Source organism: Saimiri boliviensis, chromosome 10 (genome assembly GCF_048565385.1).
Source record: "Saimiri boliviensis isolate mSaiBol1 chromosome 10, mSaiBol1.pri, whole genome shotgun sequence".
Classification (NCBI taxonomy): domain Eukaryota; kingdom Metazoa; phylum Chordata; class Mammalia; order Primates; family Cebidae; genus Saimiri; species Saimiri boliviensis.
Window position 1 is genome coordinate 96476204 of NC_133458.1, and position 19115 is coordinate 96495318.

At 47.1% G+C, this 19115-nt stretch overlaps 1 protein-coding gene across 1 annotated transcript in view; it reads left to right on the plus strand.

Moving 5' to 3' along the window:
• Positions 1-19115, plus strand: part of MTURN (maturin, neural progenitor differentiation regulator homolog) — a 31906-nt gene that overhangs the window by 5699 nt on the left and 7092 nt on the right. Inside the window, exon 2 of the mRNA XM_003935177.4 lies at positions 7077-7199. Coding sequence (XP_003935226.1) covers positions 7077-7199 — 123 coding nt within the window. The remainder of the gene's footprint in view (positions 1-7076; positions 7200-19115) is intronic.

The window sequence follows — 19115 nt, forward strand, 5'->3', positions numbered from 1 at the left end:
ACATATCTGTAAGGATGAATAAATTATAGTCTAGTTTAGAAGACATGTCAAATGTCAAGAATTCAGTTTCAAAGAATAATAAAAACAGTCATCACTTACGTTCGGTTTACCATGTAGCAGACATGGCTCTCGGCACTTTGCATATGCTAACTCATTTAACTTTATGTTTTTTTGGTTTTTGTTTCTTTTTTTTTTTTTTTTTTTTTTGAGATGGAATCTTGCTCTGTCGCCCAGGCTGGAGTGCAGTGGTGTGATCTGGGCTCACAGCCACAAGCTCTGCCTCCCAGGTTCAAGCGATTCTCCTGCCTCAGCCTCCCAAGTAGCTGGGACTACAGGCATATACCACCATACCCAGCTAATTTTTGTATTTTTAGTAGAGATGGAGTTTCACCATGTTGGCCAGGCTGGTCTCGATCTCTTAACCTCATGATCCGCCTGCTTCAGCCTCCCAAAGTGCTGGGATTGCAGGCGTGAGCCCCTGCGCCCGGCCTCATTTAACTTTAGTACTCTCACAAGGTAATCTCTATAATTATCTCTATTTTACGGAGGAAAAAACTGAGGCATGGCAAACTTATACTAACTTTCCCTCAGTTAATAAATGGTAGAGCAATTTGAACTCCAGCCCTGTATTGGATACTTGGCATCCCAGGAGTGACAACAGGGGACCCAATCAGTCTGAGTTCAAGGGTGGCTTCTCTAATAAGGCCTCGCAAAAATTCACTGAGGTAGATACTATTGTTTCTGCTTTATAGGCAAGGAAACCGAGGCTCAGTGAGTTTAAGGGACTCATCCAGGACTGTGCCAGTGAGAAGTGACAAAGTAAGAACTTGACCTCAGAGGTCTGTCCTTTCCACCATGTGGAATGGCCCACAGGCGGGGTCAGGGGCCCGTGATCAAGGACGTCTTTGTATTTTTCCTTCATTTTGGGTCCCCTGCTGTTTCTCTGTCTCACTCTCCACAGGCCATCCCTTCCATGCTGTCCCTTCCCAAACCGCCCCCTGCCTGGGGCCCCTCTCTGGATGGCCCATGATCAGAATGTGGAGTCAAACGAAGCTGCTAGTGGCCTGTGTGTGGAGGGAATTCAAGGGCTGGCCACCCTGCCTGGCTCTACAGGTTTGACAAGGGAGGGCTCCCGGCCCTGGTGAGAGGGGATCAAGGAGCTCTTTCTGCCAAGTTGGAAGGTCCTGGGGGCTTGGTAGGCTTGGACTGGGGTGTCAGCAGCCACTTGGATGCCAGATAAACAGAGGGGGCACTCCTAGGCACGGGAGCACCAGCTGCGTCCCCTCCTTGTCCTAGGCCAGGAGAAATGAGCTCTCTGAACAAAGAGCCTCCTTAGGGGGTGGCCTGGATGCTGATGATTTTGGGAGAGAGGGAGAGGCTCATTTCCCAGATTGCCCAGCCTTCCCTGTCAGCCCAGTTAGAGACAAGTTGGGGTCTAACATTTTGTAGTTTAATCCTGCTTCAGTACAAAAACAAAGGTAGGAATCATGATACTGTTAAAGAAAAAGGTTTTATTTATGGAAGGACTGTGAGTTAATTTTACATGTGAGTGTTTATAGAGTGAGAGTGTGTGTGTGTGTGTGTGTGTGTGTGTGTGTGTGTGTATTTTCCCCCATTTGTAGTCTGAGCACATTGTTATTATTAACTATGTGATCAAATAACAGCCTTCTCATTTTGGAGAAAGAAAATAGAACTTATTTAAATGAGATTGAGTCACGCTTATGTGATGGTATAGTGGAGAGAAAGTACTTTCTTGTCTGATTTAAACTCTACCCAGTTTCCTCCTCTGTCAAATAGGGACAGTCATGCCTGTGTTACATGATGACTGTGAGGATGAAATGAGTTGTGCATGTGGAGCGCTGGGTAGACATAAGGCATTCCACAGTGGCCATGCATGTTCATATAGAGAGGCTGTTTCTGGGAAAATGATAGGTCCTTTGTATATTCTTTAAATGGTAGTCATGATGAAAATTGTTAGGTTGATATGAGCTTAAGTAGATGGGAATAAGGGCTTTTTGGGCCCCTGTTAAATGAGAGTCAGTCTAGGGGTTGTCTTCTGAAATCCTTAGACTCACCCCGTAAATATAATTATTTTCTGTGACTTACAAATGAACGCAGTGAGGCTTAGGTTAAACGTTGTGCCCAGAGTGTGGTTGAAAGGGTGTGCACGCCTCTATTGACATTCTGGCTCTGCCCTTGTTCCCTGTGTGACCACAGGCAAGTTAGTTAACCTCTCTGAGCCTCAGTTTCCTCACTGGTAAAATGGGTCAGTGGCTGACACAAAGATTGGGCTAGTCCTAGGTATGGCCAGCTGTGCTCTTCCCACCTGTGCAGAAATATATGGGGAGGCATGTGGTGGATTGTGGCTTTTATCTTCTCCTGCCATATTTTGCAAGGACAAGAATCAGGGTTTTGTTCTGGTATTTTGTTTTAGAGACAGGGTCTCACTCTTTCCCATGGTGGAGTACAGTGGTGTGATCAGAGCTTACCATAACCTCAGACTCCTGGGCTGAAGCATCCTGCTGCTTCAGCCTCCCAAGCAGCCAGGACTGCAGGCGTGTGCCCCCACACTCAGCTATTTTTCTTATTTTTTGTGGAGACTGGAGTCCTGCTATGTTGACCAGGTGGTCTTGAACTCCTTGCTTCAAGCAACCCTTCTGCCTTGGCCTCCCAAAATGTTGGAATTACAGGTGTGAGCCACCAGGCCCGGCCAGGGATCCATTTTGGATTAAGACATACCGATTCAAAATGGACTCCCTTGATACTGAGTGGCAGAAAACCCCCACTTCGGTACTATATTAAGTCCCAGAGCAAGGGCCTCGGAGGGAGGAGACACAGGAGCGTGTTCTTGCCTCCCCTGCCACCCCCACCCTGCTTAAGCACCAGGAAGTCCAGCTGTATTCCCACCAGGACATAGAATAGTAGGGCACACACATTGAGCTCCCCAAAGAAAATGCCTGTAGGATTGTATTATCTTAATGATCTGAGACCGCTTTTTGATAAACTGGCTGTTGTCATCTACACTGTAAAAAACAGAAAGGTGCTCATTTTCCTATATTATTTTAAGCTGGGCAAGCTTTTGTAATAAACTCTGCCCTGACTTCACAGGAAGAAGGGCCACAGATGGCCTGTACTCAAATCAAAGTTCCTGTCAGGGATAGGCCACTCAGGGGAGGTCCGACGACAGCCACCTCACTGCAGCTGAAGCCAGCCTGAGATTTGGAGTTGGCTGTAGTCAGTAATGGCAACTGCTCTAGTTCTCCCGGAAAGATATTTAAATGTCACATCACCCCCTCCCCACTTCAAATACGTAATTAGCCAAAGTTCTGCTGTGCCCACGATGTGGTTCTCAAAGTGTGGGCCCAGAACCAGCCACATGAGCATCACCTGGGAACTGTGCACATTCTCAGCCCACTGAATAGTTCATTAGCTGAGCTGATCACCAAGCAGTGGTGGATACCTTGCAATTCTGTTACTGTGTTTGAGTGATACACTTTTCTCAGTTGGCAATTTCAACTCTGCCTCCCACCACCCCACTCTGATCCACACTGAAGCTCGCGAACCCGGGCTTCCCTGCGCCCTCTGAAGCCTTCCTGGCTTTTTTCTCCTTTCGTCCAAGGGAGGCCTGCAGGCTGCCCATGCGCTGACTCCTACCTTATTGGAGAGTCAGTGCTTTCCATACCCCGATCGATGTTTGCCAGAGCATTGCACTGTTCAGAGCGAGAGATTCTGATCCCTGCTATAGTTTTTTTCCTGACCAAAATGAGTATTTGGTTACACATGCTTAAAATATTTTCCAAGTTGAAGTTACTGCGGTCACACCCAGTGGCACGGGACTCTGGGCCTTCAGTTATCCGTTGGTCTTTGTACAGGACTAGATCCTCTTTTCAGAGCACCAGCCCTGCTCCTCGATGGTCTCTCTGCTCCCCTTGGTTTTGGAATGGTCCCTTGTATTTTCCAACAGAATCACTGCTCTGCCTCCAACACCCCTGCCTCTTAATTTTCCTGAAGAGTACATCTGTTTTATCAGCAGACACCACCTCTTGGGATTGATGGTGCCTCTTTCTCCGCATGGGCTGCTTAGAAAGCCTTGCTGTCAGATCTGTGTCCCATCCGTAGCAAGTAGCCAGGCCCTTATACCTTGTTCTGTTTCTCCTAGTCTCACTCTTGGGTGTTATTTTCCTTCCTTTGTCTTTTTTTTTTTTTTTTTTTTTCCCAATGACAGACTTTTTTTTTTTTTTTTTTAGTTCATTTTGTCTTGTATCCTGTGCTACTTTGTCGGCTGCCTGGATTCATTTTGGAAGGAAGGAATTTAAATGGAACACTTCCTGGTTTCGAGATACAGTGGATATGAGATGACTGGCATGTAGTAAACGATATCTTTTAAGTGACTGTGTACACCTGGATCTGTCTGAGTCCAAACCCCATGCCACTCTATCATGCGTAGGAGGATTCAGCACAACGTTTTTTGAACCCCAAAACCTAATGGAACTGGGAATACAGGTGGAGATAGATAGCCAAATGAAGGAAATTTAGACAGAAGGCCCTTTCGTGGGTGTTAAATCTTCCGCCAACATATAGCCCTAAATAAACTGTTCTAAAAATAGAGTAATGGCAATTGCGGCAGGAACAATCTCTTCATGAGATTGGAAATGCCTTAAAAACACTTAGCTAAATAAACTGCCTGATTACCAAGCAGTGGTGGCTACACTGCAATTTGCGATTCTGTTATTATTTGAGTGATACACTTTTCTTAGTTTACTTTGTAATTTAAAGCCCAAATGTACTTACTTTTAAACAAAGTAGGTATACAAGCTTTTCATAGATGCACCTGCTTCTGAATTAACCTCAACCCAAGTTGCCTCGGGCGGTGCTGTCAGTGAAGTCACATTGGGTATCCGATGTACTCTCATTGTGTGACCATAGCCTTGAGGCAGATGGTAAGCCCACCCCTTCCCCTCTGCCTCCCCCATCCTTCTGCAGATGCAAATGGGGAAAGAAGGTACTTTAACGCCCACCATTTACTGAATATTCACTGCATGCCAACCAGGCACTGTGCCAGGCACTTACGCAGCTTTTACCTCTTTCTGTCATCTTCCCAAGTCTACAGAGGACAGGCTTAAAGTTTTCTGAAATGTGGTACTGGATGTTAATCCCCTCTTTAACTTGGGAAATAATTTGAAATAAGCTGGAACTTTTACACATTTGAGTATGAAAATAGATGCTGAGCAGAACCTACTAAAAAACTTTTGTTGTCCTTGCAGAATCTCCACTGATTAAGAATCAGGTGACATAATAGATATACAAGTACTTTGTACTGTTATACTTTTGTACAATGGAAGAGACTATTACATAAATGACACTGTAGTGGTTTGACAGCTTCAAGGGTCTCTAATTAGTAGGGAAGACCATTTGAGCTGTTCTTTAAAGTTAGAGAGCCCAGACGGTGTCATTACTGAGTTGGGGAAGCTACTAGAGAAGTCTGCTGGCAGGAGAGCAGTGTGTGTTGGAAATGGACCTTTACAACTATGAAACGCAGATAATTGGGGTATAAAGATGGTACATTGGCACCTAGTTATTCTCATTTGGATCTGAGCAGTATTTTAGTCTATAGGTCTAGTTCTCAGAAACCCTGCAGTAAAAAGGAAGGAGAGTAAATGTGTTTATTGAGTGATAGCGATATAACGTTCTGAAGTGGTGCCCCAATTGTTTGTATTACTAGAAGAGGGCAAGTGCGTGCTTGCCATGGACCATTTCTCCAAATAAGTCTCATATCCTGCTATCTAGCCCCTACGTCTTGTTCTTATCTGCCAGACGTCTTCCTTTCTCCCAGACCTCAACACTTTTTTTTTGCCAGTGTTGAGCCGTCATGGATCTGTACCCACTAAAGATCGATCCTTGGTACCTGACAGATACTCTGATGTTACCCTGGTAACCCTGTGTTCCTGACTCACTTAGGTATTCAGGGCAGGGGCTTCTGCATTGAGAATGCTCAAACCTGTTCCTCGGCCTTGTTCCAGATCTTTGAACATTGCGGAAGAGGCTTGCCTAGTTTTAAATATGTGCAAAAATAAATATCCTCACATGGAAAGAAGGCTTATCCAGCCTTCGGAAAAAATAAAACCTAGACTGGGTATGGTGGCTCACGCCTGTAATCCCAGCACTTTGGGAGGCTGAGGCAGGTGGATCAAGACCAGCCTGAGCAACATGGCAAAACCTGTCTCTATCAAAAATACAAAAAATTAGTCGGGTGTGGTGGTGTGCACCTGTAGTCCCAGCTACTCGGGAGGCTGAGGTGGGAGGATCACTTGAGCCCGAGAGGTGGAGGTTGCAGTGAGCTAAGATCGCACCACTGTACTCCAGCCTGGGCAACAGAGCGAAACCCTGTGTCACAGACAAAAAAAAAAAAAAAAAGCAAGAAAAGAAATAGAAATAGAAAACGTAAAACCAGTCTCCTTAGTACGCGTTAGATTGTGAAATCACGCTTTGGTGTGATGTCCTCTGAAAGCATTTTAGGAAAGGGAAGTTTTTGGAAAGCCTTTGTTTCCCAGTGACGTAATGGTAACTAGGCAGGTTCTCCTAAGTTCTTTGCATTTGGAAGTAGATTTACCACCAACCCCACTCACAGGCCGATCTGGGTAAAGAATGTCTCGTTCCAAGTTAATGCTTGCAAACTATGCTTAATTAATCTTTCAGCCATAGCTGAAAGCAAAGTTTAGGATTTTGAAGGCAAAGGCTCTGGTTTCCCCTTCCCCTTCCTCGTGTCTAAAAACCGCCCTTAGCCTGCGCGAGAAGGTGAACAATGGAAGTCACTGGTGAGGAATGGCCACCCACTGCCCTCTTCACTGTGTAGGAGCAGATCTGATGGTGAACAGAGCAAGTGAGGTAGGGACCAAGAGCTCAGGGGCTTAGACAGGTTTTCATCCCTTTCGGCGCAAACGAATCCAGAATGGACGTAATGGAGGCCTTCTTCAAATTCATGTCATTAAAATATGTGCTTGGCTTTTCTGAGCTTCACACTGAGTGTAGTGACTGTGTGTCTTTGTTTTCTCCTTCCACTGCCTGTGGGCACGCAGCACGTGTGGAGTGAGAGCGAGGACTGCCTGCCTTTCTTGCAGCTAGCACAGGATTACATCTCCTCCTGCGGCAAGAAGACGCTCCACGAAGTCCTGGAAAAAGTCTTCAAGTCTTTCAGACCTGTAGGTGCCTGCTTGGCTTCTAACCACAGCTTGTTTTCTATGGTGATTGTGTTTAGAATAACAGGGGTGGTGGGGAAGGTGGGCAAAACCTGGGATGACTGATTGTTTTTCTCTTGTCTGCCCTGTGGCTTAGAGATAGCAGCCAGTATAGAGAGGCCCCGGGTGGGAGGAGGGGACGGGATGTGACACAGCTGTATGCTTCGGGATGATGGTTATTTCTAGCATCACTTGAGTTGAGTTGAGAATCCCTGATGGGGGGGAAGCAAACAGATTCTTTATGAGACAACTGAGTATTCCTGTTCTCCTCCAGGAGATTTAGAACCACAGCACTTGCGAGCTGGATGGAGGTTATTTTATAATAGTGGGGCGTGTATTTGGGGGGTTGCTGGGAAGCTGTTTATAGGTTATATTAATACCTCCATGTTCGTGGGTATGGAAAAGGATGAAACTGGATACTGGCTCTATTCTTTTCTATTTTTAAAAAAGTCTCTTCTATGAGCTTACTGTTTGTTTCTCCCTTTTGGGATTTAGGAATGTGTATTTCTGTGGCTAGCTGACAGTCTTATTTTCATTCTAGCTGATAAACCTGTAAAACGAACACTCCTATTTTGAAGATTACCTATTTCCCTCTATCTTGATTGGAAAATAAGGTCACACCACCAGCATCTCAATGCTTCCCCTAAGTTCAGTTACCCACCACCGTACATGCTGCGCGTGTTCAGTGGTGTTTACTAGAATGTTTATTTTTCAAATCTTTTTTAATGCTGTCCACTTCTCTGCTGCAGTTTTCAAGCTTGTCTTCTGTTTCTTTGATGATAGTCAGCTTGGTTGCATGGTAGACTGTGTCTGATGATACTTCATTTTGTAAGTCTGTTCTGTCTTCTTTTGTTTAAGCGGGTTCTCAAACCTGGTATCTTGTTTCTCTGTGAGTGGGATTATCTCTGTGTGCTAGTTACTGTATTTGAAAGTTTGCATGTAGGAATGAAGTGAGGCCTGCAATAATAGTGCCTTCCTCCAGAGAGGACTTTTGTTGGCTTCTTTCAGGACTTGGGGGCCTATTCATCTGGGACACCTTAGCACAGCTTAAGGCTTGTGGTTCTCCAAAGGCTCCTGGGGGTGAGAGGCAGGCTGCAGGCCTGGTCTCTTCTGGCTCTTCCTCATTGTTAGGGTGTGGGCCTCTGGGGGCCCAGCTTCAAGTGGGGATGGTGTAGAGTCTGCTTCTTTGGAAAACCCTGGGCTTTGACTTTGGTTTCTCTAGCTCGTAGAGCAGGCCGAGCAAGCAGCGAAGTTTCTAGCTGCTTCTTCCAGGTCAGCAAATGCCCTCAGGACAAAAGCAGCTTTCGTGTTTGACTTACATAGTCTCCTGGTTAATACTTTATATTTAAGAAGGTATTTTTCATACTTAGTTCAGCCTTTTTGGTCGTTCTCAGTGGAAGAGTTGGTCCCAGGCACTTGTGCACCGTTACAAGAAACGGGATTTCAGCGGCTTCTGTCACTCTGATTTCTGTCATTTGGTTAGACAAATGATAGAAATCACATAGAGTGACAGAAGCCACTGAAATCCCTTTTTTGTTTGTTAATTTTCTAAGCCAGTTTGGCACATTCAAAATAGATATTTGACTTAAAAGTACCAGTCTGTCCCACTTTCATTCATTCAATAAATATGTATTGGGTACCCACTAGGCACATGGCACTGTGTACTGCTTTGTTCCTGGCACTGGAACTAAGGCATGAGAGGCTTAGATCTCACAGAGGCTGTGCCTCAGTGCGGGGGCGAGGCAGGATAGACAGGGACACACAGAGTGTCGTGAAATGATGCTAGTAATTAAGTGCTAAGAGAAAGGAAAGAAATCAGGGAAAGGGGTGAAAAGTGTTGAGGGTCCTGGAATTTATGAGTAGGGAACCAGAGAAGGCTTTGCTGAGAAGGTAACATTTGAGTAAAAACTTGGAGTACAGAGTGGGCCATGGGGAAATCCAGGGGAGTAGCGCTTTAGGTGGGAGGGCAGCAGGTGTGGAGCCCTCGGTGTTGGAGAACGCCTGTGTCCGGGGAGCAGGAGCTGCCACTGTGGCTGAGGAAAGTAGAAAGAGGTGAGCCTGAGGGATTCTGGGAGAATCCCTTGCAGTCACAGAAGGACATGGGCTCTTACTCTGGAGTGATGGGGAGCCACCCAAGGGGTTAGGCAGAAGAGGACATGACCTGGCTTCACATTGTAAAGGGTCCCTCTGTTGACTGTGTTGAGAGTAGGCTCTGTAAGGGGAGGGACCGAGAGGCCATTAGGCCATTGCTGTCATCCAGATGAGACATGATGGTGGCCTGGATTGGGACAGTCACGTCAGAGGTGGGGTGAGGGGTTGGATTCTAGAGATACCTTGAGAGTAGACCCAGCTGGGCTTGCTGGGGTATCAGAAGTGGCATGTGGGGAAAAGGGAGAGAAGGAGGACTCCTGAGTTTCTTGCCTGAGCAGTGAAGGGAATGGCCTAGACATTTACTGAGCTGGGGAAGGCTTCGGGAATGGGAGCGGGGACGGGGCTAAGGAGTGAGGAGTTTGGGGTTGGTACTGCCAGAGCTCAATTTTGGACATGTCAGTGTTTTAAATACCGGTTAGACATTGAAGAAGAGAGATCATATTAGACAAAATTAAAATAAATGGATTCCTCTTATTTTTTTTTTTTTTTTTTTTTTTGAGACAGTGTCTTGCTCTGTCCTAGGCTGGAGTGCAGTGATGTGATCTCAGCTCACTGCAACCTCCGCGTCCTGGGTTCAAGCGATTCTCCTCCCTTAGCCTCCTGCATAGCTGGGAATACAGGCATGTGCCACCACACCCAGCTAATTTTTTTGTATTTTTAGAAGAGACAGGGTTTCACCACATTGGCCAGGCTGGTCTTAATATCTTGACCTCGTGATCCACCTGCCTCAGCCTCCCAAAGTGCTGGTTACAGGTGTGAGCCACCCCGCCCAGCTGATTCCTCTAAATTTTAGCTAGAAGAATACCTATTAGCAAATGATGTTCACTTCACCCGCCTGCCGCCAGCTGCTCTAAATGGGTCTGTCGTTTGTGGTGGCAGGCAGAATCCCTGCAGACCTGGCTCACCTGGAAAGGGGAGCTCCAGCCAGGAGTCAGTGTGCTGTTTTTCTTTACCAAGTCTCTAGTTGTATTTGGGCAACCAGGCTAGCCACATGTAAATGAGAAAACAAACGCAGTCCAAAAGGGATCTGGATACGTAGCTGAAAGCAGCTGGATTGGTTGAAAATGTTCTTTCAGGTGGCACTGAGATGTGTCACAGGGGGGCCCCTAGCTTTGATTTGCTGTTCCTGGGCTTCTGAGTTTCCTTTCTGAAGTGGAGCTTTACCTTGTGGGCAGGAATGTGGCTCTCCAGGTAAGGAGGCCTTGACCTGGCACAGCGAGCCCTCTGGTGGGGAGGTTTATGGGCTGGGCCGCCCTCTGATGGGGCCTATTTGCCTCCAGGGCGAGGCTAGTGGGAGGCACCTTCCTGTGTTGGGCAAGATGAAATGTTGAAGGCCTAGGGCTTCTCCCAGTCAGGATGCACCCCAGACTGGATGAGAAGGAGCGTCACAAACCCAAATAAAGGACTGCGGAGATCCCTGGAGAAACTTTGACGCTCCCCACCTCCACCGAATAGAGCACTGCTTCTCCAAGGCGCTGTTTGTCTGTTTTATATAAGGGAGTTTTGTTAGAAATAAGACATGAGTAAGGGTTTTGTTGCTGTTGTCACAGTTGAAAGTATCTGTTGAAGAAACGCTTACCCAAATGCTACAGGTTATCAAGTGGTTAAAACCAGCGCATCCGTTCCCTGAAAATGCGTGGGAATCTGATCAAATCCGTGCAGCTGCTTTTTTGTTCATAGTGGGCCAGCCCCGGGAGGAGTGTTTTTGCCTTTGTCTTAGAGCAGCCCCATCCCAGGCTCTGCACCCCTCTTTTCCCTTGGCCACCCCATTGCCAGCCTCTGGCCCTTGCGGTCTCTTCAGAGAGGTCAGTACCCGTTTGTTGACAGCCTCCTGCTGCCCTTTGGAACATCAGACAAATTCCGTTAACTTTGCCGGAGCTTCGGCACTCCTGCATCCATGGGCCAACAGAGTGGCGTCACCTCTGGCCTTCCTCAGTGGTCCTGCCCACAGGGCTGAGGCTGTGCCACTTTAGCACGCTGTCTATACTTTCAGCCTACAAACTTTGGGCCGGGCACGGTGGCACATGTGTGTGATTTCAACACTCTGGGAGGCTGAGGTGGCAGGATCTCTGGGGTTTGAGACCAGCCTGGGCCACGTAGAGAGAACTGGCTCACCTGGGACGGGGAGCTTCAGCCAGGAATCACTGTGCTGTTTTTCTTTACCAAGTCTCTGGTTGTATTTTGGCAACCAGGCTAGCCATATGTAAATGAGACCTGGTACAGCATCTTTCTTTTTATTGTAGAAAAAATAAAAAAATATAGCCAGGTACTCTTGTGGACCCAGCTACCTAGGAGGCTGAAATGAGAGGATAGCTTGAGCCCAGGAAGTGGAGGCTGCAGGGAGCAATGATCGTACCATTGCACTCCAGCCTGGGTGACAGCGTGAGACCTGTTTAAAAAGAAAAAAAAAAAAAAGAAATACAGACTTCATAGCTATACACGCTATCCCTCTTTCACTGGCTAGCGTTTCCCCCAACTGAAACAATCAGTGTCTCAAAGTTTCCCCTCCCTTCAAGAAGTCTGTTGTTGGATTTGAAAATTTAAGAAAAGATCTCCTTTTTTGTTGTTGTTGTTTAAACCATCTTATTCCTTTATCTTCCCTCTAATTCCTCATCATGTTTTCAACAAAATGTATCAGTCGTCTGCCGTTGCCAAAACACCACTTCCGAGGGCGAGGGGCCAGGCACGGAAAGCCCAGGTCTTGCCCTCAAGGAGTGGACTTTCTGGTAGGAGAGAGGGCCACGTAAGTGTACAGAGGAACCCCATCACAAGACAGAGCACCTGTTAGGGTCCAGACACTCTGCCAGATGCCGTGCACAGCAAGTGAGGGAGTCCCATTCCTTGCCCTGCCTACTGCACTCTCCTGATTCTTGGGGGAGCTGTTTCTGTGAGCATGTTCTGCAGGGGGTTGCTTGCCACCTCTTAACCCAATTATGAGGGAACAGGTACTTCAGTCATGAAGAACCCAAGCTCCGTTGGCAGGCTACCCAGATTTAAGTCTCAGTTCTACCCCTTGCTGGCTGTGTGACCTTAGACAAGTTACTTAACCTCCCTGATTCTCTGTTCATTTGTAAAATTAGAAAATTAAAGATGATGTTCCCTTAGGGTTGCAGTGAAGATTAGTGGCATTTTTGTTGGTTACTCAGTACAGTGTGTTATCCACGGTAGACACTAAATCAATGTTAGTGTGATGTGGATGGGATAAGGATACTAGACAAAATAACTATCGAGAAGCGAGCAGGTTACCGTTTGGGGGAACCTTAGATTTTTGATGGAGAGAAAACAATTCGCTAAGTGATTTCAGCATGAAAAGGCATTAGAAGGGTAAGTCAAAAGTTTATTATTGGTTTTGGTAAAATTACAAACATTCACTGAGCACCTGATCCACATAACTCACTGTGTTAGAGGCGAGGCCTCCTAGGAAGACCAGTGGATGCTCCTGTCCTCCCAGAGCAGCATGTGACCAATGTGCTCAGGGTTGTGGATGATTTTTATTTTCTTCTTTTCTACAGTTTCTAAGTTTTCTGTGATCACATCATCAGAAAATATGTTTTTTAATGAAACTCTGTGGTTCCAGTGTATTTGAAATGCTAGGAACAGGCTCACTGAGGGACAAAGCCAGGCAGTGACTTCCTGAGAGGTGGGACTAGAGAATAGCAGGACCTAGATGTGCTCAGAGCAAGGGCGGGGCTGGCCCAGGAGGAAGTCCAGGAAGGGCCCATCCTGGCTGCCTCAGCTCCGTTTCCTTAGGTATGTCTCCATGTGGTGGAAGGTAGATCGGCTCTGCCCCATCTTGCTGCTGTGCTGTGTGGCCTCTAAGAGGTCACTTGGCCTCAGTGTCCCCAGCTTTAAAATGGGGGCGGTACTGATTTAGCTGTCTTGTGGATTCATGGGGAACTTTGAAATCAGACTGAGAACACAAAGGATTATCAAAACCCAGACACTGTGCTAAATTTAGTCTCAATTTCTGGCTCCTAACTGGTATTAGGAAATATTTCTTGGATGAGTAAATGACTGTGGATGCAGCTGGCCATCTTTCCTCGAGTGACCCACATGCTACTGCACTCCAATGACCTCCTACTTGCTAATGTTGATTGCTCAGAGAGGTACGATTTTTACCTATTTTTTTTTCTTGCCACGGGCATGTCATATCCAAATGCACATGTATGCAAATGACAATGTCAGGCAGGCTGTTGCTGGCACCCACGAGCAGGTACTGCCACCAGCAGTGGTTTCAGAAGCATCCCTCCGTCACTTCGGTTAAGTGTGAGCTGAATAATCATTAAAGCCTTGTATTTTTCTTAAGTGACCCTCCGTTGACAGTTGCTGGTCATACATGATTGAGCTAGAGAACGAAACAATGGTTATGGACCTAAATAATGGTGATCATGCCATTCAGTTTTCCCCACAGTATTTTCATGTTTTATATTTAGTGCCAACTGACAGACGTACTGCTGGGTAGAATACAGTTTACAAGAGAAGAAATAGCCTACTATTTCCGATTTGGTGGCGAAACTAGACTTTATCCTTGCCCTTTCAAATTCTCTCAAAGTGCTACAGGCTTAACAAGCAACCATCGCTTCCTTGGGTGGATTCTTCCTCTCCTTACCAATGCTGTGGACATTAGGGTCCTGGGTCCCCTGTTGCTCTTGCCGTTTTGTGTGCTGTTTGCATGACGTTGCTTCCAGCGCCCAGCCTGGAGTTGGATCCTGTGATCCTTGCAGTTTCTCACTCAGTTGGCCCTGGTCATCTCCCTGGGGTTGCTGTGTGACTCTCTGCATTTCTTCTCTCAAGGAGAAGAGACATTTCTAACAGAAAAATCCCCCTAATTTTATTTCACTGGCATGAGCAAGATTGATATTTTCAGTTTGCCACAAGTGGCTAGAGAGCTGCAAGTTAAATCCCACAGGAAAATCTTGTGTCTCAGAAAAAGTCCAATTCTTGCCTCGACTCACGGAGTCTGGTCGAGAGCCTGGAAAAGAGAAAGAATCCACCTGTGAGAAGCTGCCTGGGTGGGTCAGGGAAAGTCTGATGAGAGGGATTTGCACACATGTGGGTTTCATAGTAAACACTGAATGTTGACAATTTATCTTTTTTCTTTTTTTTCTTGCTTACGTTATGAACATTCAAACCATTCTCTTTTTTTATTTTTTTGAGATGGAGCCTTGCACTGTCGCCCAGGTTGTAGTGCAATGGCGCGATCTTGACTCACTGCAATCTCCACCTCCTGGGTTCAAGCAATTCTCCTGCCTCAGCTTCCCAAGTAGCTGGGACTATAGGTGTGCACCACCATGCCCAGCTAATTTTTTTGTATTTTTAGTAGAGACGGGGTTTCACCATGTTGGCCAGGATGGTCTCTATCTCCTGACCTTGTGATCCACCTGCCTCGGCCTCCCAAAGTGCTGAGATTACAGGCATGAGCCACCACGCCCAGCCACCATTCTCTTCTTTAGAAAGTATTATGTCCGCAAAAAGTAGGAGCGTGCCGCCTCCTGCCCCTTTGGGTCCTACATCCATCTTGCCACCCTTTTTTCCTTAGTGTGAAGAAGACTGACTGACCGACCAGGACCCTGCCAGAGGTTTCTCGATACTGCCAGCATCATGATCATTAAGATAAATGGTGCCACATTTCTGAAATGCTTTGGAGTCCTACCACCCTTGGCTCTTGGACTCACAGTATTCGTGCCACCTGGGAGTGTGTTGGCGATGCAGAATTGAGTCCCACTAGAGACCTGCTGAATCAGCATCTGCGTTTGAGACAGATTGCTGAACATGTCATACACACCTACCCATAGTGAAAGAGAAGAGAGACTACCTAAGGGAAGTCCCTGAAAGGTGCCTACAAGGATCTCTGAAACCACGGGGCACTTGCTCCATGCACCAAAGCCATGGCTGATTGGCTGTGCTCTCCAGGGCACAGACACCGCCTCCCCTTCTTTCATGAAGACAAGACCCTCTAGCCCACTGTGCTGAGTAAGAGCCCCCTTCAGAGACAGCAGCTGCTAAATGCCAGCTCAGTATGACCTCGTGTGTTTTACACTATTGTCCAAAAGACCTGGAGGTGGCCTACAGATAATACTCTGGGTTTGAGGAACCTCAATTCTTCAGAGTTGGCAGCTCCGCCTTTCCAGTGCAACCCCGTTTGGGGGGATGGGCCCCAGCAGTGCTTATGTGATCATCGATAGCTCAAAGGAAGCTTTGTGGACAGCGAGACCCTGGAAGTGCCAACTCTTTTGTCCAGAGTGAGCATAAGCTGCTTTTCCCAGTCACTGAAATAGGAGTAAATGATTCTGACTGTCAGGAATAATTTAAATATACCAGTCACTTTCATTTCTGGCCCACCTTTTCAGTATGAGAATGTGTGGTTGCAGTAAAAGCCAGGACTCCAGAATTCTTCCCAGTCTGTGTGAACGCCTGTCTCTTCTTGACTGCTGAAAATTGGGATCCAGAAGTTAAATTTAGACTTGCCCACCATAGATGGGATTGAGCATAGAGGTGAAGATGCTAGATTACATCATATCTGTACGATATATCCCTTAGAATTCCGGGCAGTCTGTTTCTGGTGCCATGTCTCCATGCTTCCAAATTGTACCTCCTCATAAATGTAGACATTAGCATTTCATACTGCATTTTTGTTTTTTGAGGTGGAATCTTGCTCTGTTGCCAAGCTGCAGTGCAATGGTATATCCACTTACTGCAATTCGCTTACTCTACCTCTTGTGTTCAAGCAATTCTCCTGCCTCAGCCTCCTGAGTAGCTGGGACTACAGGTGCACACCACCATGCCCTGATAATTTTTGTATTTTTAGTAGAGACGGGGTTTCACCATGTTGGCCAGAATAGTCCCAATCTGTTGACCTCGGGATGTGCCCACCTCGGCCTTCCAAAGTGCTGGGATTACAGGTGTGAGCCACCACGCCCGGCCTTGCATTTTTAAAAAAGATTTATTCCCCAGCAGAAAACATTGAAACTTCCAGCTAATGGGAACAGTATTAACAGCTGGGTGGGAGTCTCCTGGGTGGCCTGCTGGGAAGGGGTGTGAAGTCTGCCATCAGATCACTAGGGTTTGAATCCTGGCTCTGCCATTTACTGGGTGACTCTGCACAAGTTACTCAGCCTCTCCAGGTCTTATCTCTCCAGGTAAAAGGTGGACAATAAAAGTGCCCACCACACAAGGTTATTATGAGGAGCAAAGGAACTAACGTGTGTCACTCTGCTTAAGATAGTGCATTTGCCGTGCCAAACCCCCTTTATTTATTTTGTTGAGATGGAATGTCGCTCTGTCACCCAGGCTGGAGTGCAATGGCATGATCTCGGCTCACTGCAACCTCCGTCTCCTGGGTTCAAGCAGTTCTCTCACCTCTGCCTCCTGAGTAGCTGGGACTACAGACACCCATGACCACGCCCAGCTAACTTTTGTAATTTTAGTAGAGACAAGGTTTCACCATGTGGGCCAGGTTGGTCTCAAACGCCTGACCTCAAATGATCTGCCCACCTCGGCCTCCCAAGGTCCTGGGATTACAGTCGTGAGCCACCGTGCCTGTCCTAAACCCCCTTCAACTTCAGTAGGGAAGGCACCAGGTTCAAGAGACCAAAGAAGAGACCCAGAGCCAGTAAACGAGACGTGGGGTTTTACTGTACTGACATTAAGGGGAGAGAGTCCAGTGGCAGGGGCTGGACAGGAGAATCGCCTTACATGCAGTCCAGTGGTGGCAGGCTGGACAGAAGAACCATATAGTCCTGTGGTGGTGGGCTGGGCAGGAAAACCGCAGCCACCTGCAATCAGTGTGCAGCATATATAGGTTTTTCACTCAACACCCTCCCCCTAATGATCTCCACCTGCCAACATTCATTTAACCCAGAACTCAGGGCCTCAATCCCCTATAAATGACCTGTTTCCCTGGGACCGGCCATAGGCCCAGGTGTTTCTTATAGATAAGGAACGCTCTTTTGGCCACTAGCTCAGAACACACATTCAGGTGCATCCGCCGTACAGGGTCATTCTAAAGGGATGCTTAACTTACTATCAGGTACATTTAGTTTACAGATAGTTAATAATGTGAACTATTAAACCCAGAGTATGATAAATGAGAATGTTTGGTTCAGTGGAATGCCGAATGCAAGCCCGAGAATCAAATGAAGAGGCCGGTGGGTTGAGTTCGTGCCTCTTCCTATGGTACTGATTCATAGCCAGGTGGTGCCAAAGCAAGCACAGAAGGAGAGAGGGAGAAACAGGGCTGGAGTCTCGGTGGGCAGCAGAACCCTCCTCCCCCAACCCAGAGTAACTGGACTGACTGCACTTTGAATACTGGAAGTGAGATAACATAACTAGATTACATTCCATTCCATTACATTTAGTTACCTAAAGTTTCATAGTTTGCAGATGGCCACTTTGGTCTCTCGTGTCATCTCCGTAGTTACTCTGCGAGATAGAGCAGGTATCGTGGTTCCCACTTTACAGAGAAGGACACTGAGGCTCAGCAAGGTGGTGACTTGGCACAGGTCCCCAGCTAACTAGAGCTCTGGCCTCTGGACTCTTAATGCCAGTGTCTTTTCCCACATACCCTCAATAAATCCGTAGGCCCTGCCCTAAGGTTTAAACGTCCAGAAAGCCACAGAGAACTGCCGCTCTTCCTTCCCCCTTCCAGAAGGGCAGTGAGTGAGCAGCTCTTAGAAGAGCAGTCAGAAAACTTCCAGCTCAAGGACCTGTCATTAGGTGCTTTGGTTTCATCTGAGGTAAGATAAGGAGCTGGGAAGAGGAACAGCAAATGCTGGAGAGCTGGTCATGGCTACGTGCTTGGTTTCCTGGGTCTTTTTCAATAAGGCACCCTAAGCTGGGGAGCGGGAGGGTGTTGAGTGCTACCTGTGGTTTGGGTCAGTATGAATTACCTAGGGGTGTTACAGAGCAGAATCACCTGTGCTACATCTCTTTTGGATAAATATGCAGATGCATGCCTCAGCTGCACCCTCGTCACCCAGGACAGGCACTGCTAGTCGAGCACTAGCTATCGACCCCATGTTTTCCACGGGGCCTCAGAATCCTCCTGAAACTCCAGGCAGCCACTCCCTGTCAAGTCTGTTAAGTGAGAGGGAACCAACTGGTCATTTCTGTTTTAGTGACATCCCTTCAGTACAGTGAGTAATTGCGTTTATTGTTTAGGTGTTCGGGTAATTTGGAGTTCCTGGTGGTGGCAATGATATTTGTATTTTACCAACTATTTAAATGTTACCACTCATTTGACACTTCTCACCTTGCTATGTCATTGAGCAGCTCTCCAAATATAAAATTGACCACCAAGTATTGTCATCGACATGCCTTCGACTAGCCATCTTGTCTCTCTTGAGAGGCAAACTTTGTTTTTTATTCCATTTACTAAAATCTGAAAGGGAGACAGGAGCCAGAGAAAGAGACTTGCTTCTCCAAGCACACTCAAGGTTGGAGCACCCTCTCTGGGGAGCTGAGAGCGCTTTTCCTTCGCTTCCCCTCCACATCCGCAGAGTCTCAGACAGCTGCGGCATGCCCAGCTCTAAGGGGTGAGCATGTGTCTGCAGTTGGCTGTTACGCCTTGGCGGGCCACGTGCAGAATGTGAGCAGCAATGCCTAGCCGATGATTTTGTCCTGAATGCGTTCGCAGGGCTCTGGGAGAGCTGCAGCTGGAGAACTTCAGAGCGAAGGCATTATTTTCCTCAGGACTCCGCTTTCTCTTTGCCCATTTCAGCAGTGGGAGGG